Raw genomic sequence first — 23346 nt, 5'->3', positions numbered from 1 at the left:
TATACCTTGGCTTTACAATATTAATCTGTTTGGTTTAATATTATTCTCCTCGGTTTTACTATTAATCCCTTAGGTTTATTAGTGCCTTGGGTTTATAATATCAATCCCTTGAGTTTATTAATCTAAGGGTTTATATTCCTATGGTATTATATTATTGATAGAGTTTATGGTAACATTCTTAGGGTTTAATATAAATCCATTTGGTTTATAATCCATTGTATTTTTAATATAAATTCCATGGATTTATAATATTAATAATCACTTATGTTTATAATATTAATCCCAAGGGTTTATAATTTTTTTTTTTTTTGAGTAAAGACTATTCTATTATGTATAAATAAAAGAGAAAAATATTTACAGAGAGGTTGGAACCTCTAAGGGGGCTAAAGCTAGTCCTCTGTCAAAAAAACTGCTGCATTCAGCTCTTAACCATCTGTTTACATAGATGAAGAACGAGAGCCCAAAACTAAGTAGAACTAGACACCCCCACCCTGTTACAAGATACATTACTATGCGGCTGTTACCAAAAACCAAAAAGACAGACTTATAAACTAGAAGACGATAAAGGATTATACTGAAAAATACCATATAGCATACCCACTGAGAAATGTATTCCAACAAAAAACCACAGTCCTGAGATGTCTTGCTGAGACGGTGAGAGTTATGCCTGAGGTGGTAATTCTGCATCTTCATCGTTGGCTTTGCAAGGAGAGTTGATCCATTCAACCATCACATTGTCTTCTACATCCATATTACTGCAACCAGGAGGCATCACCGGATACAGAACAGTGCCTGAGAAATGCGCCGGTGCACAAGGAATGATCTCCTCGTGTGAAGAAGTTTGTTGAAGACGCGCGTCCTCTTCATGACCTTCGGCCTGCTGCACCTCTGGAAGATTGAGGGGATCCTCTGCCATACTTCCTTGAGAATCCTTAGAATTCTGTGAGAGAGTCCTGTCCATGGATTGTTCATCAGAGCCAGAGAGATCATCTTCTTCCTCTGAGAAGATGACTGTGATAATTGTAGAGATAGTAGGCTTGTTTAACTTGCTTTTAAATGTGAAACAGGAGGAGTGGAAAGAACTGTTGAGGGACGGACCAGAGTGGTCGGATGATGGTGAGGCCGGCGAGCCCAGAAGCTAGCGGGGAAATGCGTCGTGGAACAGGACCTCCCCTTCCTCTAACACCCCCATGAGTGCCTGAACTACTACCCCTCCAGGAAATTCCTTGACGTCGGGCCATAGTAGCAATGATTAACAAACTGAGAGGACAAAAGGATTGAAGGAGGAAGAAATACGACCTTCCCCAATTTGAAGTAAACAGAGGATAACAGTACTCAGAGTAGAAAGTGCCCAGGGAAAGCACCACACAGATAGAAATCAGAACCCCTAAATAAATTCCAGAACTGTCGGAATGAGTCCCACACCCTGCCCAAACAGCTTCAACAGACACCGTAACATGACCTATTACAGTTATATACCAAAGGAAAAAACATTGACCATACCAGATGCGAGCCAGAAGAACCGAAATCAAATGCTTGAGGCTGGCAAGATGCGGGCTTCTATGGAGCCATGATGGCTTCCAAATGCTCAGCTCTGCACCTAACTCCTATGAACCAATCCGACCGGGAATGTCTCTGCTAGAATGAGCCAGAGAGAATGTCGAGCTCTGGGCAATTGAAATGAATTGTATGCTCACCATCCTGAAGAACTTACTCCGCATGCTGTACACCCAATTCCTCATTAATGGGATTTAATGCGCTGCCAGAAATCGCCTACTTGCTCCACGGTGATGCCAGATGCCGGCGTCGCTCATATGGGCATTAATGTCTCATAAAATCACCTGCATCCGGGTCCAAGGGTTTATAATATTAATATCTTGGGTTCTCAATATTTTTTTTTTGTAAGCTCAGGTACTACTCATTCTATTACTGAAAATTTTTCAAAAAGATACATCGTCCAAACCATAGAAGCCCGCCCTCAAGGGGAAACCGGGTCAAAAACCATCTGTAATTTTTCAGTCCAGCCCAGAAGTAATAGGCTCTCAGTCTAACCAAAGTAGCTAACACAGCATAGCAATTTTGAAACTTACAGCAAACCCTATTCATGACTATATTTCTGTTCCTACTATTCATCTATAAAGACACGAAACAAAATCAGAACAAAACAGAGAAACAGTATTCAACATATCTCCCGTCATGCATTTTCCTTTTCCACTGGCCGGCTGGCTCCTTGCGCAGGATTCGGCTGGCTGTCTCCTTGAACAGGATCCTGACGATCACTCTTCAGAAGGTGAAGAATCTCATCCATTTTATCCTCCTGTCTTGACAAGGCTGTACGAATATAGCCTAGCTCCTTGCTCATATCCGGTTTCTTCTGAAGTAAATCAGCCATTTCTTTGGCAACCTGTTCCAAGGCCTTCGCCATCAAGCCTTTCATTACCCAATACATGTGAAGGGACTGCTTGAACAAAGTCCTGCGACCACGAGTGTGGCCCGGGTCGTGGAGGATTGTTGCCCATTCTTCCATCTCGTCTGACGATTGCTCCTGAATGGCCTCCTCTTCAAGATATTGCATTAACCTACGAATATCAGGGTCAGCATTGTTTTGAAAGGCCTTTTCCGCCTCTCGAATTTGGTGCATCACTGTTCTTTTAGGCTTCGCAGATTGCTGCTGTCGCTTTCCAGAATTTTCCCCTTCCTCGTGCTCTGTCGTGCTCTGGTTCCTATCCCCCTTCTGCGTTTTGCTTTGACCACTGCTCAGTGGACAACCCCTCTTGCGAAGCCCCGAACGTCTATCATCAGAGGCATTCAGCATAGGCGAATTTGTCTCCAGCTGGGGCGTGCTACCTTTCGAGCTCCTCTTTTGCATTTCCTTAAATCTTTTCCCAGAGACTCCAACGTCTTCCTCTTCTGAATCATCATCTATATCCCAAATTATGAATGGGGAGTCTCGTTCTATGGGGCTTTTGCCCTTCCCTTGCTCCCGATCTTCATCAATTGCATTCCGCTCCCCTACACCACGGCCTCTCTGTCGAGTTTCCATACCACCTGCAGTCCTGTCGCTCTTCCTTCTCTGATTATTTCCCCCCTTTGAATGCCTCTGTTGGAGACTATGGAAATGTTTCTGAATTATCCCGCAAGGGTAGTTGTTTCTCGGTCTCTGTTTCTCTTGACTTCGGAGATTTATAATATGGTGAACATAGGATGAGGCCCGAATTTTAATTCCCGGCTGCTTCCCATCCGGATCCGGTACCCCACTACCGTCGGCCGTTCCATCCGTAATCACGTCCACTGCAATGTATCCTGACGCCTCGTTAATCTCCCCTCTCAGCTGATGCCTATTAATTATCGCATCAAATGTGTAATCTTTGGTACTCATCCCCTCTGCCGCCATAATACCTCCTTTTAATTCCTGCTTCATCATTGTGTGGATTTGCATGCCACTTAGCACCTTATTCAATCGAACCTTGGCCATGGTTCGATCGTGCCTCTGCCAATTAATAATCCCTTTCATTGATCGAAGTGTGATCCCCGATAACACCATCATGATCAACCTTAATGAGCGTAATCAGATCTTTCCACTCTCTATTTGCCTCCGCATTCCTCCACTGACTATCTATCCTGCTTTGCTGGCCACGGCTGCCCCAGTTGGCAAGCCAGTCCGCAGTTTTATTGCCATTTCTTCTAACATGATTAAAGATACAGTAGTCTATTCTTTTAATCATATCCGCTATCTCCTGTACGATACCTGCTGTGCGCCAGCTCTTAGTCACCTTTTCCCACCCCTTGCCATTCCTGAGTTTCTTTACCATTTCAATGGCAATTTGGGAGTCGCCCGTAATTTCCAAGTTGGAGTACCCATTTCTGATAGCAATTCTCAATCCAGTATGGAGAGCCCAGAACTCGGCCTCATTGTTGGTCATCTTCCCTCGCCAGTCGGCATATATCCATCTTACTTGTCTGTTGCTGTCACAGAATATACCCCCGAACCCTGCATCCCCAGGGTTGCCCTTAGAGGCCCCATCGAAATTTAGTTTTATAAATTGTCCCCTAGGATAGGTAAACTTGTCTGGGCTTTTAATCCTCATGTCCTGCTCTCTCCTTAATTGATAATGCACCATCTCAAATTTAAGGTTGAGTCTGTTCAAAATTTCTTGCTCCCTTGGATCTGCTTTCCAATCCTCGTCCTGCCATCTCTCTACCAGAATGGTTTCTCTCATCGCCTCTACCACCCGCTCCCAGATTACCTCAGGCTCCTTATTGACACTTTTGAAAATTCTAGCATTGCGTTCCTTCCATGCCATCCATATTACAAAACCTGATACAAGATTCCAGGCTCGCTGTATGACTTTGCAGTGGAAAGTTTCTTCCCTCCAATGGAAAACCATTTCGAGAAAATCTCTAACCTCCACCCCAGGTTTATTAAAGGTGCGCTTGGTATTAGACCAGAGTTGATTAATAAACGGGCAGTGGATCATGATATGATCTCTGTTTTCTTCGTGTTTTCTACACAGATAGCAGCTCGAAGGTCCCGAGAAACCCCGTTTCTGGATGCGGTCCCAAGTTAAGATTTTGTTTTTCGAAGCTAACCAAGTGAAAGTGGTCACTTTGGGCCACCAATTTAGATCCCAAATTTTCCTCCAATCCTGCTGGCCATCATTGTTATTGTGAGAATTTACCAAATAATAAGCTTCCTTAGCTGAGAAAAGGCCTCTCATGGTATTACCCCAGCGTAGGATATCTTTTCCGTCTCTTACTCTGATTTTCCTTGAGTTCATTTCCTTTTTGAAAGCCGTCTGCATGTCAGGACTAAGATTCTGATCCCACTCTAACGGGTCCTTCCAGGATCTCCACCAGTCATCCATGCTGGCAGGTTTCCAATAATCCTTGACACTTGTTCTATTCCCCTCAATTCTTCCTCTGATTTGATGAAGATTCTGCATATTGTTCAGTCTTTCTCTTTGCTGCCATTTGTCGTCCCAGAAGTGAGCCTCATTCCCTCCTCTGATTTCCCAGAACGCATGCTGCTCGACAATGTTTCTATTTTGGCTGGCCAATTCCCATACAGCGGATCCGCGAGGCGTTTCTTCTTGTCTTAGAATGTCTACCTGTGAGTCTGGCATTCGATATTTTGTTCTCCATATTGATTTCCAGAGGTCATTTCCCCCTTGCAACCACCTCCACCAAAGTTTAGCTCCCATTGTTTGATTGAGCAATTCTGGGTCTCTTAATCCTAACCCACCTCTCTCTTTCCTCTCTGTAAGCTGATTCCAGGCCACTAAGGCCCATTTCTTCTTTTCCTCCGACCCTCTCCAAATGAAATTTCTGATAATTTCTCTAATCTTCCCATAAACTCCTCTCGGGGCCGCCATAATTGAAAGGGGATAAATAGGTATAGCCTGAAGAACCGATTTGGCTAAAACAATTCTGCCAGCAATATTCAGGACCCTAAAGGCCCAGCTCGAGACTTTTTTCCTCATTCTATCTAAGATTCCCTGCCAATTCTTTAATCTTTTTGACGTGAAGTCCAGCATGTTACCCAGATACTTGGTAGGTAGTTCACCCGTTTTGAAGCCCAGAATTCTAATAAGGTGAGTCTTCACTTGATCCACTGTGTTGAAGATAAAAACACACGATTTATCCCGGTTAATTTCAAGTCCCGATGCCTCAGCAAACAGGTCTAGAATTTTCTTTAGATGTTTGACTTCCTTAACAGTTGGCTCTCCAAAGAGAATTATATCATCAAAAAATTGTTGATGCGTTAGAGGAAGTCTGTCTCCCCATAAGCGAAGTCCTTTTAATCTGTGAGCTGCTCTTTCCTGAGTAATATACCTTCCTAGACCCTCTGCTGCTAAGATAAACAAGAAAGGGGACAACGGATCACCCTGACGGATACCTCTGGAGGCATTAAACGTGTTCGAAGGGTTTCCATTGACTAAGATTGAAAAGTTAGGGGAAGAAATGAGATTGTGGATCCATGTAATCCATCTCTTGTGAAAACCGAAACATTCCAGAACTCTTTCCAGGTACCTCCAGTTAAGCCTATCGTAAGCCTTGGATAAATCAAGCTTGATCATCATTCCCTTTCGTTTTTTATCTTTGAGTGAGTGAATAACTTCTTGAGAGACAACTAAGCCATCCAAGATCTGCCTCCCCTCCACAAAACCAGTTTGCTCCGCCGATATTAAACTTTCCAGCAAGGGTTTTAATCTTCTAGCAATTAGAGAGGTTATGATCTTATACACTACATTACAGAGAGCTATCGGCCTAAAGCCATTAGCATCCTCCATATTTTCTCCTTTAGGAATTAGAGTAAAGAAGGTTGAGTTAAGAGCTGGCCATACCTTCTGCTGCACCCTTGACTCTTCTACCAAATCCAGTATGTCTTTTCCAAGAAAATGCCAGCCAGCCTGGTAGAAATCTACTGTAAAGCCGTCCGGGCCCGGAGCTGTGCCCTTCCTCATTGCTTTCACTGTATCTTCCAGCTCTTCCAAAGTAACCGCCCTCATTAAGGCTTTGTTCTGGTCCTCCGTAACTAGTCTAGGTATAGCAGTACAGATCTCCTGGATAGCTCTCACTCGATCTACTTGAGGTTCAGAAAGGATTCCTCTATGATGATCCACTAGTGTTTGCTCAATTTCCTTTTTCTCCACCAACCTTATACCATTATTCCCTTTAATGGAAAGAATTCTGTTTCCGTGTCTATGCTTAACCATTGCCTGATGAAAAAATTTTGTATTTCTTTCCCCTTCCCGAAGCCATTTAATTCTAGATTTTTGTCGCCATAGAATTTCCTCTTGCTTTCGTCTTTCTTCCATTCTTCCCAGCAGAATCCCTTCTTTGGTGATGCTTTCCTCAGCCCTGCCTTCCAAAATTATTTTCTGTTGGAGATCCTCCATTTCCTTTTCTAGTTTTTGCTTATCTTCCAAGATGTTGCCAAATTCCTCTTTGTTCCACTTCTTAATCTTTATCTTCAATTCTTTCAATTTTAAATGAAACGTGTGCATCTTTCCTCTACCCTGCACTCTACTTTGATTCCACCATTCTTCTACCTTTTTTATGAAATTCGGATCCCGTAACTAGAATGCTTCAAAACGAAATGGCTTCTTACCCTGGATTTTTTTAATGTCGATTTCCAATCGGATTGGCCAATGGTCCGAGCCCAAGGAGGGGATAATCTTGGCCTCGACAAAGATATCCTTGTTCAAGATGTCTTCAGATATTAAAAATCTGTCCAGTTTTGAGGCAATTTGGTTCTTGCCTCCTCTTCGATTATTCCATGTATAGACTCCATTGATGGTTTTAAGATCTACTACTCTTAGGTCCTCTATCATCTCATTAAATTTATCCATGAACTGATCCAGCCTTCTAACCCCCCCTTTTTTCTCTTCCAGGGATCTGATTAGGTTGAAGTCTCCTCCAATGATCCAAGGTTGTCCAGAAAAAAGTTGTCGGGTCGTTCTCAAACTTCTGATAAAGTTTTCTTTTTCTCCAGGGTTTGTGGGTCCATAAACACCTGTGATGACCACTTTTTCCTTGGTCCCCACTATCCTGCCCAGCCCGGTCAAGATTCCATGCATGCTAGTCCACTTGTCTAGAAGTATTTCATTTGGGTTCCACAATATTGCTATTCCTCCAGCAACTCCTATGGCATCCTGTCCCATAACTTTGTAATTCAATCTATTTCTTTCAACTATTTCTTCTAACTGGTGTACCTCAATTTTAGTCTCCTGCAGTATTAAAATGCTAGGTTTTTCTTTTTTGAGTTTATCTCGCAAATATCTTTGCTTCCCCTTACTATGTAGGCCCCTAATATTCCAGCTGACAATAATCATTTAAAACTTTTGGAAGGAAGGAAAAAATACCTCTGACAGAGGTATCACTTTACCAGAGTTGATCAATGTTTCGCCCACCGATTGGATAGTTTCATTTAACGTTCTCCGACCTCTTTTTCTGCTACTTTTGCCAGCATTGCCCATTTCCAGCATTTCTTTCTGCTGCTCACCAACCTCCGTTATTTGTTTTTCCAGGTTTTCCCCTTTCCGTTCCTTGTATTTCTGGAAAGCTTCCTTGAATAACTGTTTTTGTTTTTCTGGTATAAATCTATTATCCAGATACTTCCACTCCTGGAGTAGTCTCTTCATTAACTTTTCCTCTTCGGCCTCATTTTCCATTTGGTTTTCAATTTCCATATGCGATTCCACTGTTTCTTCCGCCTCTTTTTCCTCTGTTTGTTCCTTGTTTGGTTTGTTTGGGCTTTTTGCTTTCTCTTTCTCTTCTCGGGAAATCTCCATGGGCGAGTTCTCTGGATCTTCATCATCATTCAAATTTATTTCATACCCTTCCGCGTCATCTTGCAGCACCTGGAACTTATTTTGACTTTTTATTGTATTGGATGTTTCTTGCGATTTGGGTTTCAGGTTTTCCTTATTTTGCCGTTTCTTTCTATAGACTTGTTGGAAGCCTTCCTCTTTGTCTGCTGCCCTATCTTTATCTGACTTCCCCCCTTCCTCCTTATTCAATGGGCATTGCCTATATAGGTGGTCGTACTCATGACATTTCCGGCATCGAAAGGGGATGTGTTCATAATCAATCGGCTGCGTCCAGACTTCATCATGGTATTCCAATTCGATATTTTCCGGGAGTGGTTCAGCCAAGTTCATGAAAACACAAATTCTGGCAAAGGCATTATACTTTCCTCTTCTGGTGGCCTCTGCAGTCTTGACAAAGCTACCTATTGAGTTTCCTATTCCTTCCAAGATTTCCGGATCCCAAAACTCATCGGGTAACCCAAACAGCCTAACCCACACCGGGGCATCCATTAGTTTTTCTTTGTCAAGGTTATACCGTTCTTCCCAATGCTTCATAAACAGACCTGCATTGTTCAGGAAGTACGGCCCTTCCTCAAAAATTCTGTTCTTGTCTTCCAGGTTCGTAAAGATAGCAGTGAAGAAACCCTGCGCTCCCAGTTTAAGATCTATATGACCCCGGGGTTTCCATCGCTGTTCTATCCATCTATTTAACTCCTTTTCTGAAGGCCAATAGCCGATAAATTTGCAGATTAATGCATGATCCTTCATATAGCTATTGTATTCCTCCAGTTTATTGAAGGGAATGACATACCTGGGTTTTTTCTGAGCTCGAGGAAGGCATTTTCCTTTCATTCGTTTCTGCCATAAGTTGCCCATTACCGGGGCCAGGTTTTCCTTGTTTCTGTTTGGAATCCCTTCTGAACTGGTTTCTCCCATCACTATATTTTTGAAGGAGGGGTTTGCACCCCCCCCCCCTTGTCTCGTCCATCCCGTTCAGTACTGTCGGCTAGGTTTTAACCCTAGTTCTCTTATTAAAAAACAACGAAGCTGCAAAAATTCGTTTCAGCCGAAAGAGCCGCAGACCCTATCTGAGGATTCCGTCCCCCGACTGAGGAACCGTCCCCTGGCTGCGGATTCCTCTGTCAATCCTGTGCACCTACGTAAACCCTAACCAGAGGCGCCCGCCTCATGCCGCCCCTAATGGTGGAACATTCCATCTTGGGTTCTCAATATTAATCCCTTGGGTTTTTAATATTAATCGTTTGGGTTTATCGATCTCTTTAGTTTATAATATTTTTTTTTTTTGTATAAAGGCTGAACTATTGTATTAAGGAAAAAAAGAAAATAATTTACAAAGAGGCCGTGGCCTATGAAGATGCAAAGGAGCATCTTCTTTCAGAGAAGACTGCAGGTGCTCAAGGCAACCTGGATTACACATATGGAGACAGTAGCAGATAGCATATCCGACCATGCATAAACGACCATACAAAAGGGCAGCTTTTGAATTGAGAAATTTGCCTTTCCACTGTAGCTTGCTGCAGAGACCATATTCTTCAAAAGACTGGGAGTGCTGAGATTTCTTGAGGGCTCCCTACCGCTAAACCGACGCCTTGACTCTTCTATACCAGAATGAGTCCCCTCAAAATTCCAATAGTTTATAATATTAATCACTTAGTCTTATAATATTACTATTTGCGTTTAATTTAATTTGTTTGGGCTTATAATGTCTTGAGTTTCTAATATTAATAATCCCTTTGGTTGATAATATCAATATTATTATGTCAATATTATTATATCAATAATATAATCATATTATTATAATATAATATTTATTATTATAAATTTACTAAGAAGGTTTTCGACGATAATTTTGATCTGATTATCACCGAAAACCTTCTCAATCAACTTGATATGGATCACAGAAGCCTAAATTCAATGATTATTATAAATTGTCATTATAATTGCTATAATTATTATCATATTTATAATATAATAATACTAATCTTTATAACATATTTATTATTTTTGTGTTATTATTGGATTTATATATTTATCAAGATCCATATTAATATTAATATGAAATCCATATCCAGTGATTCTTATCAGCATATACCAACTGCATTTAATAATGTGGTTGTGCATGTGATTGATATGCACCTATCAACATATATCAACCACATTTATTAATATAGTTTTGCTATTGAATTTAATTAACAATATTTATATTAATATTTAATTAACAATATTAATATTAATAAAACAATATTATTATTATTATTAATTAGTTATTTATTATTATTATTTATTAATTAAAACTTAAAATAATAATAGTAAATAATAATAATAATAATATTAATTACTAATAATAATGATTATCATTATAGGCCTTTTTGCGTATATCAACCACATTTACTAATGTAATTGTGCTAATTTACATTATATGAAACTCTACAATTTTCATAACTTCCAATCTAAAATATCAAAACAAACATTATCTTTATTCTTATACAAAATTACTATTAAAATTACTATTAATAATAATCAGTTATTTATTAATTAAAAATTAAAATAATAATAGTAGTAGTAATATTAATTAATAATAATAATCATGATTATAAGCCTTCTGCATATATCACCCACATTTACTAATATAAATGTGGTAATTTAAGTTATATGAAACTCTACAATTTTCCTAACTTCCAAACTAAAATATCAAAACAAACATTATCTTTATTCTTATACAAAATTACTCAACTCTGTTCAATACTCTATACCCTAATATAAAAATGAGTAATACCAATAAAATTTAACAAAGAATATAAAACCAGCAACATCATTGAAATCTATGCTTATTTGCTTTATTTCTTGATTTATAATCACCATCTCCGAATCCAACTAATACATCTCCTTTAGCTATGGAATGGTCACCTCTACGCAAGTAAGGAGCCAAGTTTTTAACAAGTTCGCGTTGCACACGGCATACCTGCCGAAAATAGCTTGTATATTAATTTGGATTGAAATAATAAGCGAGATTGACCAAGTTCATTGCTAGTCTTCGGCTCGACTGCTTCTTAGACTGGAACTTCATTAGTCCAGTCAATAAATCCAACGAGAAGCGTAAGTGTATCTACCTAGTCAAGAGGTGAAATTGTTTCCACAACAGGACTTTCTCTATGAACTGAAGCATTCAGCCCGCCATTGCGAGACACCTAGACATCCAGCAACATGCAAAACACACAACCACTGCGTGTGCCCGTCTGCCCACCTGTTCGCACAAAACATTAATAAAGGTCTTCATTACAAATCTATATATTGTGTTAAATCCAACTATTTCAATTTTTAGTTAACCTTTTTTTTTTGGATAAAGCTGAACAAATTTATATATCGTGTAAAATAAAACAACGATTGGAACAATATTTAATCTGTACCATTTCCCTTTTTAACAAACATATATGGCATGCAAAATTTAAATACAATTAGAATAATATTTTCTCTGACATTTTGTTTTCTGTGGAACTATATCAACCACATTGTGTAATAGACAGAAAACAATAATTCATCGAATAATTCATCGAATGCATCTTGTTGCAAAATGTAATCCATGCACGTGAAGGCTTTTGTATTTCAAAAAGAAACAACCAGATTAATTCTCGATGTGGTTCTAGGCATAGGCATGTTCACCATGGCATAATCAGACGAGTTGAAAGTGCATGCTATGTACATCAACGGACATGAATAGTTATTCGTATGTTTAGCCCAGCTTAAAGCTGCGGAAAATTATCAATTTTTTTTACGTAGTATTATCACTCCACCTTAAATCAGGATAAAATATTTGCTATTATTATCACTCCCATTTAAAGCTGCAACTCTTATCATCGGTCCAAGCTAAAATCCCAGAAATTGTTCAAATCTGAGGGAAAAAAAAACGTCTTTGCAAAGTAAACTATGAAAATAAAGAAAATACAACAGCTACCTGGAAATTTATATGATCGGAAGACAAGTCGAACATTGTCCCTCAGCAGTACCTCGAAGTATTGCTGTACATAAAAATGACTTCCTTAACATTGCAGGTATTATCACTCCATCTTAAAGCTGCACACAATAAAATATTTACTATTATTACCATTCCACCGTAATTAACCATTAAAAAAACATTCACACATAAATATCATTATCTAAATGAATTTATTGAATTGTTTTTCTTCTTTTCCATCTACCTATAGTATACGTAAGTAGGACTTCGTTTTTTCTACTTTTTATCTACCTACAGTATACCGAAGTTGGACTTTTTGTTTTTAGCCACATCTTAGGGAATTGATTTGTATTTTGGAAAGAAAATAACAACCTATAGTTATATTTGTCTGGCAGAATTGATTTGCCTTTCTGTGAAAATACGACAGAATACCTGAGTAAGTTTTCTTTTTGGTTTCTAGCCCCATCTCTGGGAATTGATTTGTATTTCTGAAAGAAAATAACAATCTATATTTCAGTTTGGTTTGACTAACAGCATAAAATAGGGAGCTGAAATATGTATGAAATGCCATCAGATATTACGGCTGAGCATTTTCAATAGTGAACTTGAATTTGCATTCGCACATCATAGGGAATATTTACTATTATTATAGCTCTGCCTTAAAGTTATATTGCTCGGATCATCGCTTCAAGCTAGAATCTCATAACCTATAAAATGACTTTTTCAAGTTGTGGAACCATTATAAAATTCGAGGGGATTTGATAAAAAAAAGAGTCCAAAGACCAGGGAGGCCATTCTGGCATTTACATGTACTATAGGTTTCTTGCAACCGATCTGTCACGAGCGAAAAAGTGGGAGTAGGTAAACTAGATGCAGGAGTCCCATTAGATAATTTCTTGAAATTATGTGCATCATTTTTCTTGCCTAGCTCCTCATAATAGTCTTTATTCTTTGGTACGTTCACGGGCTCTGTGTGGTTTGACCGATCCTTGCTTCCAGAGAGCTGTTTTTTCTGGAACAATAAGACAAATTTACATTGTTGTATATCCATTAAAGTAGCAACAATAATATAACTTTACATTATTATATATGAGCTAAAGTAAGTTCAAGGTTTGTTTTTGATATTTTTGTTGATGATGAATTTGATTCTCATTAACTTTACATTATTATAACTTTACATTATTATATATGAGTTAAAGTAAGTTCAAGAATTCGGTCTAATAGTCTAAAGAAATAGATTATAACAAAAAATGATATGGTTGTTGATGATGAATTAGACTCTCTTTGATTTCCTTAAAATAAACCCTTTTAAAAAAATGTTACTAATATGGTTGTTGATGATGAATTAGGTTCTCTTTGATTTCCTTAAAATAGACCTCTTAATTAGATTAGAGGATAGCCATCCACAAAATACAGAAAGCACTCAGATTTCCGAACTTTCATTTCAAAGAAACCCCTTAATTAAATAAAGTAAATGGCTATCCACAAAATATGGAAAGCACTCAGATTTCCCTACTTTCATTTCAAACAAACCCCTTCCAAAATATGGAAAGTACTCAGATTTCACATCAGATTTCAAGAAAAAGAAAAATTATATATATCCATTAAAGTTACTTTATACGGTTCTATATCCATTAAAAATTATATCAGATTGCAATGGAAAGATAACTCTGATAGGATATGCAAGAAGATTACTGTTATGTCAAATTCATATCAACCATCATACCTCGGGAGAGGATTTCGCTTTCCTTGTCTTCCGCCACGTGCGGATGTGGCCATAATATAAAGTTTGCCAAACTAGGACCACTGTGGTAATTGTATATACCTGCACAGATTAAAATAAACAGGGAATCTTGATAAATAAAACAAGAATATGACAATACATATAGAAATCAAAAGAGTGTATACAATCAAATTGTATTTACCAGTGCGGTATAGAACTGTGTTGGGAGCTGCATAAAAAATCAGAATGGAACTGTTAGCAAAGTAAAGATAAGATCATACACGTAATATATTCGTACTAATTGCATAGTTCACTGATAAATATTATAGAAATACAAACACAACATTAAACAAAAAAGGATTGAGAAGCAAGCCTACACGTACTCTTAGGCAGTTGCGTTCCAGCCAAACATTATAAAATGGAAAATATCTGGTTCAATGCATATACATATAGATACCACATAACATAACATCTATGCATGAAGAAAATTACATAATCATTTCCCAACGAGAAACAATCAAACTGATAGAATAGTATGCAATTTTTCATCTGAAAAACAACACACCAGATTAAGTCCCCCGGCCAACCCTGGAGAGTAATGTGGAAATAATCCGAACTAAATTACAGCATAACAAAATATTGAGAGAGTGAAACAACGCTATCAGATAACCACCAAAAAATTTAAATAAGTGAACCATAGAAAACAAAATTGCATTTAGTTAATTAACTCGCTGTGGGTCTACGTTTAGATACAAACTGGAGTCATAATATTATGCCGAACCCCTATAAATTTAAAAAAAAAAGAAAAAAACTAAGAGAAATTAACAAAACAAAATAAAATTACAGTTCAACAAAAAAGAAAAGAAAATCTTCAGACCATTGAATGGTTCGTAAGACTACAACCGGTGGGATGCATAGATACCATCCGAAAAAACTATATTACTTAAACAAAAACTAAGAAAACGCTGGTGGAAAGTAGCCATGACCATATAACTTAAGGTGATGGAGCAGAGCAAGAAAAGAACCTGGGAAAATAAGTTATGTGTTAGACAGAAACGAGGACATAGCCCTTAATGTACCCAGAATTTGAGCGTGGTAACCCTTACCTGCAGCAAACAAGGGAGATGGGTTAAAATTAATGAACAATGCAATAGAAGGACCAAATTGGACAAGAGCGTTAAAGAATATAGTAACAATTTCATAATAATTACAAACCCTCACCTTAGTACTTCGCAAGTGGTGGACATTGCTCCGACCATGCAGTCCTGGAGATTGCAGCTGAAATTGAGACAAGTGAAACCCCTGTTGCGAAAGTAAAAAGGTAAAAACCGTAAGGAACCCCTTTCTAGACTTGATTCTTCTCCGGATGAGGGGGTGAGCCTGCAAACCTGGGTACACCTTCAACTGAACTAATGGCCGCATATTTCATGGTGTTAAGAGCCACCTACATTATTAAGAAGGATAGCATGTTAGCCATCTGGAGTCTATTCCGTGAAATGAGTTACCAAGCCAACCCTAATGAGTGACAGGTGTTAGATTTAGGGTTCTCCAAATGTAAGGCTAGGATCATCGTATAGTTTTCATTGAAGATTCCCAAGATGAAAACAAAATCCTGCAACTTAGCAACTTAGCATATGTTAAAAGGGACGATTACATATGGAAACTAAACCCTGCAATAAGACCTGCGTAACAAAACTTTGGATACAAATTTTGTTTGATGAAATGTTTTTTATATGATACTCCAAAAACTTTGGATAAAGGCCAAATTTCGCTTAAAAGCAAGTTCCACTCGGCAATAAGACCCCAAAGCTGAATAGCCAATGAAAACCATCGAAAAATATTTAAATAATTTTAAAAATTCACTTTTTTGCATAAAACTTTGGTTAAAATATTGAATAGCGGTTGATATTTAAAAAGTCAAACGTAGTCAAAGCGATATCGATCGCTATATACCTGCTGCTTCGGCAGGTATAATAAGATTAGGTCTCGCTTCTATAACAATTCTACCAAAGACTCCCTAATTTGCTCAACCTATGGTGTAACTTGACATTCAATCTCATGACATTTTTAAACAAGATTAAAGATAAATTTGGAACTCTCTAATGCATCTTTACTTTCAAAATGTTCTACTTCAATACAATACGGACATCGATACGTATCCTTATGTTCTAGATAGACAAATGCTATCGAAACCATGCGGCCGTCAACTTTGACTAGTTGGTGTTGACGTCGAAACCTTCAACAACCGTAGCACCAAGATCGCTCCAAACAAAACCCAATCAAAAGACAATATGTTTGACACCAATCAAAAATAATAATCAAAAAACTACCCACGCAGTGTTTGACACCAATAAAAAATAATAATAAAAAAACTACCGATCGACCAAAACATCTACACCACACATATAGTTATTTGATTTCAATGCATCGAGCAGCCCCCGAAAGTCACCGATCATCCATCCAACAACTTTTCACACACCATCTCAATGCCGGATTCCAATTTTGATTTTCAGTAATTCTCAAAGTCACTAAACCTAAGTTTTATACATATGTTTTATATACTCATAAATTAATCTTTCACAACTTTTTACAAATATTTTTAATTAGTATTTTTAAAAATTTAAAAATTATTTTTCTAATATTATAAAATAGTAAAAAGCTTTAGGTATTCAATAATTTATCCATATTTTCATTTTTAGTATTTGATTGATCAATGAGTATCAATGATCACACAAGATTTTTGTTGACACAATTAATTAATTTTTGATTTAGGTTTTATGATAAATTCAAGTTAATAATTTTAATATTATGTTTTTTTTAAATAATAAATTTAGTTTGGATGGTATGAATTGTTATGAAAGTTATGCATATTATTTGTTTTTATAAAAGAAAATAATCAAATTTCATCTATCAAAACTTTATTCTACACATCATTTCACTAAAAAAATCTAAAATTGATTTCAATGGCATCTAGTCATTTTTTAGGGATTTTTCTTCCCAACAAACACATACCCACTCCTTATCATCAAATTATACCCTTCTCATGTCTTCTAACGAGCTCCAACTCATCCTAAAATAATAATGCAAAGTAAATGTTCAAAATAAATGTAAACTTTTGAAATCACATTTTACATACTATAATTAACAAATATTTTAATGGTAGAAGAAAGATTTCATTTTCCATAATTCATTAATTTCTTTAATTTCAATGTTCGGTTAGTCAATGATGACTTACTTGTTACACAATACTTTCCTTGGCATCTACAAATTAAAATCATCTTTATTCTAAGCAGCTCTTAAATTTTCCTTGATAAGGTGTACCCTTCCCTGAAATATCTTTCAGAACATAAATCCATCACATAGCCACAACATAACTCACTCCTAAATAAATATCCTTGATAAGGTGTGCCCTTCCATGATATACCTTTCACATCATAAATACATCACCTAGCCACCAAATAACTCACACTTGAATAAATAGAATATCATTGTGTTGATACATACACCCTTCTATGTGTCACTTAATTAAAGCTTCCCAAAAGAAATTACACCTTCTCTTTGTGAAACTCCATTTGATTCAATGTATAATGAGCATTGTCAACATGGAAATTTCAATCTCATAAAGTTCACTTACTTTAAATTTTTAATCCCACACTCACACTAATTCCATTTGCTTTGTTATATTTTTTTGTCACACTTCCATAATGCTTTTTTCTTTGTTATCTTTGGTTACACTCTTGGATTTGTCAAAAAAAATAATTAACCGTAGGTTATGGATGTAAATTGTATTGACATTGGGAGTTTATTAGTAAGATTACTTATAAAAAATATCCTTAGTATCAATTTTGAGAAGAAAACAAAAGAAATCAAGTCATCTATCTTTTCTTATAATCTCATATTCCTTCTCTTAACAATACCTACATGTCAATTCATAATTATTTTATTGCATTTATAATGTTATGTGCTTCCTATTAAAATTCCTGACATAGTTATATCTCTAGTATGTAATTTGATTTTTATTTTAGCACATTGGAATACCTCTCAACCACTTATTGTGTAATGCATGAAAACCCTACTAATACAATAGATAATGGAAACAAAACACATAATATAAGAATTGAATGCAAATAATTCAACAATCCACCAACCCTTTATAAGTTAGATTAAGATTATTATAAAGATAATGCATATTTTTTCTTTGTTTTGCATAAGAACAATTAATGATGATATTTAGGATTTTAAAATTCCTTAATCCTAGTGAGAGCTTCTTACTTGTATGTTATTGATTGATTTTAGACATAAACTTACACAAAATAATAATTAGTGATTTTGTTCATGCAATTTATAACATTTAATCAAATCTTCATTCCATTGTTCTCCAAAATGATAATGCCTCTTTTCATGACGTCATCTTTCACTCACACTCTTTCACGTTCTTCATATTATCTATAGAAACAATTAGATCAATGACACTATACTTTGCAAATATTTTGAAAATCCACCCTCCACCGGCCCCCACCTCCCCACACACACACATATATTCCCCTTGCCTCATACCAATCCCAAGATCAAGGAATCATATCCTTTGTCAAATTTTTGTCAAATGTTGAGAACAATATTTTTTATGATATATGGCATTCTTGACAAGGTGGAGGAGAAAGTAACATAATTTTTATTATCAACAAAGGCGTTACATATTATGGTCTAATATTCCATTCTTTCATGTACTTTCAGTCTAAGTAAGAGATAAAGTGGATAATCAATATCCTTAAAATAAACAGTACACTTCACTATCTTTATGAATAATTCCTTTAGTTTTGTGCTTTCATAGATCTTCAGAAACTCACAATCATAAAAAATTTTCTTAAATAATAATTAAGGGATTTAATGATACCAACATGTCACGTGATTATAATCCTATAACATAAACTCGATCATTTTCATTAATTTTATAATATTTTGATAGAATTGTCACCTTTTAAAGGCATCAAGATTTATAACATTTTTTTAAATGAGGCTTAAAATAATGTAATGCTCATGTATTATATAGACAAATAGGCTACATCATATTTTTTTGTTTTTTAAATGAGGCTTAAAATAATGTAATGCTCATATATTATATAGACAAATAGACTACATCATATAGTATAGGGATGTTTATAAAAAAATTGATTATTTAATTATATTTACAACTTTATTTTATCATTTTTAATTCTTTCAATTTTTCTTATAAAAATATACTACTTATTATTATTGTTATTTATCAAAAAAAATTATATTTAAAAATACAAACTATACTTATTATTACATTTATTATTAAAATTTCAATTAACGAAAGTAATATTTTATTTTAAAATAAATATAATTTTTAATTAAATTTCCAATTAATAAAAACAATATTTATTTAAAATATTTTTATTAAACATCTATTTAATTTATTCTACTTAGTTTTTTTCCAAAATAAATTAAAAAAATTACATCAATCAAAAACTAATTTATAACATATTTTAATTATAAAATTCTAAACTAATATTTAGATATTCGATAAAGAATCTTAGTGCAATCTCAAAATAAACAATTTTTTATAGGAAATTACTCAATGTGATAAACCATGTTTATCCTCTTACGAAATTACCCCATATTATTTGATACTCTGTTTAAAAAAAAATATAAGTTTATGAATTGTATTTAATACTATATTTAGAAAAGGATGAAATTATATATAAGTCTATCAAAAAAAAATATATTTAATATTATATTAAAAAAAAAAAACATAATCTTACATTTAAGTTTATCGAAAAAAATAATATCATCTAAATCTATGTTTGCTTATCTATTGTTATGTCTCCTCATCAAAGTAATACAAAGTTCGTTCCTTTTAGGTTTTCTCTCAACTATTGAATGGCCAGTAAGATAATATCACAAAGTCCTTGAAGGGATATTAAAACGTGAACATACCTGGTAAGCCTTGATTTTAATCAGAAGAGACTACTTGTGTAAGAGCTCGATGGAAAGCCTCACCCCATTCTAGTGGAAGAAGAGTTAGAGATTAATGTCCTGGGTTAGTGATAGACAAAATATTCTTTTCATTAAGAAGGTCTCCGCTTCCATTGTCCTGATGCTCAGATATATGCCTTCTTTGCATAGACAGAAGATTAAAACGTGGATTAGTTTCTAGTTGCACCTATTGTTTAGTCCCAGGCTATTCCACCTCTGCTCAGCCCAGAGCCACATTTTTCAAAGAAGAAAGGTGACCTTGGTCTATTCAGAGTGAAGAAATTGTCTCGAGTCAATATTATTCATGATGCAAGTTGTCTTTCTTCCATTGATCATATATACATAAGTAAAGTGAGTTTCAACCATGCAATCAAAACTTTTTGGATAACAATTTTCTGACCATCAATATAAACGTTTTCTGTTTTTTAGATGATGTGTCTTATATTTCACTACTGAACAAATATATATCAAGAAATATACAAGTTGTCCCACCTTGTGGGATCCTTGTTCTATGGAAACCTATTTCTATATGCCATTTCCAGGGGTTGTGATCTGTCACTTTAGTTTTATTAGTTGATTTTGACTTTTATTTTGAGCTGGTGAAGCTGAGGGCTAAAATGTAACTTCATGATTATTGTGTTCATGTCATGCATCTGGCTGGTTGGCTGTTGAAAGTTTACATCATTAAGAGTTTGCAAACTGCATCTTTTGAATCTTAAATATTTTGATATATGCAGGCTTTGGTCATTAAGAAACCTTCCTTTCTTTTACATTATGTGAAGAATACTAGCATTTCTACATTTAACATGCATTCATCCCAACATACAAAGTGACAAGTTCCTGCCCCATAGGATTTCTCCATCCATATATAAAATTAAACACATTCGAGTTAAAGTTTGTTCTATATGCCCAAAGTCTTATCACTGATATTTGATTTTCTGTTATTTTTCAAGGATGTGCATTTAGACTTGAGGTAGCATAAAAATAATCAATTTCAATCAGGATATTTTGTCATGTTAAAGTATTCTAACATGAATCTATTTTGTTGTTGTCATTATGCAGTGCTTCTAAGCCCACGGAATGGTGGAAAAGTGGACACTGTGCATTGAAGTATCATGCCGCCCCAATCCGGGTCTAGCATCTTTAAAAATTGTCCTTCACAATGGGGCAAAAAATCATGTGATTTATAGAATATGGGAAGTGCAGGGAAAGACAACCAATAACGAAGCATACTACATTACACTTGTTGCAGGTTTAAAAGAGGCAAAACACAATGGGGTGAATAACATAACAGTGCTGACAAACTCAGATTTAATCTGTAATCACATGGAAGGCATCTACAATGTTCGCGCAGACAACTTGAAGCCCCTCTACAGAGAGCCAAAAATCTGGAGTGCTCGATTTAATTCTTTTTCGATAAAGCACGTTGCGGAGATCCATAAAATCTCTACTGATCTAATGGTTGGAGCAATCTCAAGTGTAGATGCAGGTGCCAGAGATGATTCAGGATCATCGTTCATTCCACTGGCAAACATTGATCAGCATCAATATAGGTCTCGACTATGTGTATACACCATGGTTGTCATTTTTCTTGGGATTCTCATACCGTGGTTCTTTCAGTAAAGTACTCGTTAATGTACTTTTTTTTGGTTTTGTAATATCATTCACCTTAGATGTCCAATCATGTTATAGCTGAATTCATGTGTCCAATTATGTACATTATATTTGAGGTGAACTAATTATTCTTAACCTACTAGTGGTTCAGCGAATATTATTGTAGCTTCGTATGAATTTAATTTTAATTTCAAGTTTCATATGCTACCTCTTTAATAGTGTTGATTTCCACCTGGATGGATGCCATGGGAATAAATGAAAGTAACAAAAGAAGGTTATTTACATATGGTTTGTTGCTTTTCACAACATTTAAGAAGTATAAGTCATTTCTGATGCAAACCCTAGCTATATCCATATCTATATGATGACAGGCCAAAAATAGTTGATGCGTAATCTAATGTGAGATGAAGAATTCCATACCATGAAACCCTCCTAGGAACATTGATGCATAATAATGACAAACTCTAACCTAGTATGAAGTTAATTTTCTTAGGTACATGGTTTGCCCTAGAATGATGCAATGTACGCATATATCAATGAAGCCCTACATGCCCATGATGCCTTTGAAGATGCCATAATCTTAATAAATAAAGTTAATAAATAAAGAACACAAGTGAAGAAACGCTCATCTTTCAAAATTTCCTAAAAGATTAAAAATATGGAGTCCGTAAACTTTGTCAAAATCATAATGATAAATTTTGCTTCAAAAAGCTTAATCCCCCATTTTCTTGACATTTGTTTTTCTTGACATGTCGCTTGTTCATCACACCCACACTAATCTTCCAACTAGGACACCTTTCTTACAAGCACAAGAAATGCTCTAGAGTCTAGTGTCCCATGTTTCCAGCACCGGAACCAAAAACTAAGGCTTTGGAATTTGCAAGTATGACACCAACAATAACAACTACAAATTTAAAGCGTAATGCCCCATAATATCGGCCATCTCGTTACCACAGGTCTAACTCAGCTAATGTCCATAGCTAATCATCTAATCAAGAACACTCACTATTGACTTTACACCAGAATCAACGGTGATGTGCGACCATAAAAAGCATGCCATAAACCATAACAGGGTTTCATGTTCCCAGGCACGCATTGGAGGAGCCAACTCAGGGTTTCATTTCAGTTGCTTCTGCATGACCCTCCACCTTTGATTTCTATCAAAGAATACAGCTAATTTCCCATTGCCAGTTGGAAATCATTTGCAAAAATTGCCTGGCAGATTTTGAAAAACTGGTTGTTAGGAATGCACTGCATACATTTTTTAATATCCTGCACTTCAATTTTCTGTAGTTCCTTCTTTTCTTGGCGCAGATGAAACAACATTTAACCATCAAAATCATGCCCTTTTAAATCCCCTACACTTCCACTCTCTGTAAGGTAAGTTATTGTATGAGACAGATTCTTCTCAAAACTGAAGGAGGGTCAACAGCTTATGTCCTTTGTACTCAACAAGCAACATCCTTATCCTTCTCTACCTATTCTTTGATGAATATATCCTAAAATAATGATATAGTGAAATGATGAAGGCCCAACTGTGGATATCCTTATTATTGTTATGTCCATTGTCTTTTCACTCAGAATCAACAATGCCTATCAAGTATACATATAACCCTACTGTTGTAAGATAATTATAAGACTTTGTCTGGTGAACAATGTGTTACTAAATTTCTTCTTTGCTATAAGACTGAATTAATGCTTCTGGATGATTGGTTACTTTCCCACTC

General features: G+C 35.9%; 1 protein-coding gene and 1 long non-coding RNA gene across 2 annotated transcripts; both read right to left on the bottom strand.

Moving 5' to 3' along the window:
* Nucleotides 1-3497: 3497 nt before the first annotated feature.
* Nucleotides 3498-7007, bottom strand: LOC149183219 (uncharacterized). Its single transcript, XM_089414875.1, has one exon. It carries the CDS (start codon nt 7005-7007, stop codon nt 3498-3500), a length of 3510 nt encoding a protein of 1169 aa, XP_089271001.1.
* A 5170-nt stretch (nt 7008-12177) lies between these two features.
* On the bottom strand, nt 12178-15416 carry LOC149183218 (uncharacterized). The gene is made up of 5 exons (XR_016257673.1): nt 15230-15416; nt 15034-15114; nt 14211-14237; nt 14012-14110; nt 12178-12404 (listed from the first exon to the last, which is right to left on the bottom strand). It is a non-coding gene; the product is annotated as an uncharacterized LOC149183218 (long non-coding RNA).
* Between the last annotated feature and the right edge of the window lie 7930 nt (nt 15417-23346).

Source organism: Pinus tabuliformis, chromosome 3_2, assembly GCF_031772625.1.
Source record: "Pinus tabuliformis cultivar Carrire ecotype Pingquan chromosome 3_2, CPIR1, whole genome shotgun sequence".
In the NCBI taxonomy this organism is placed as follows: Eukaryota; Viridiplantae; Streptophyta; class Pinopsida; order Pinales; family Pinaceae; genus Pinus; species Pinus tabuliformis.
This window is presented reverse-complemented; position numbering and strand designations above follow the sequence as displayed.

Excerpts from the sequence above, each read along its gene's own strand:
- LOC149183219 (XM_089414875.1), bottom strand. The coding sequence starts at position 7,007 with ATGCACACGTTTCATTTAAAATTGAAAGAATTGAAGATAAAGATTAAG.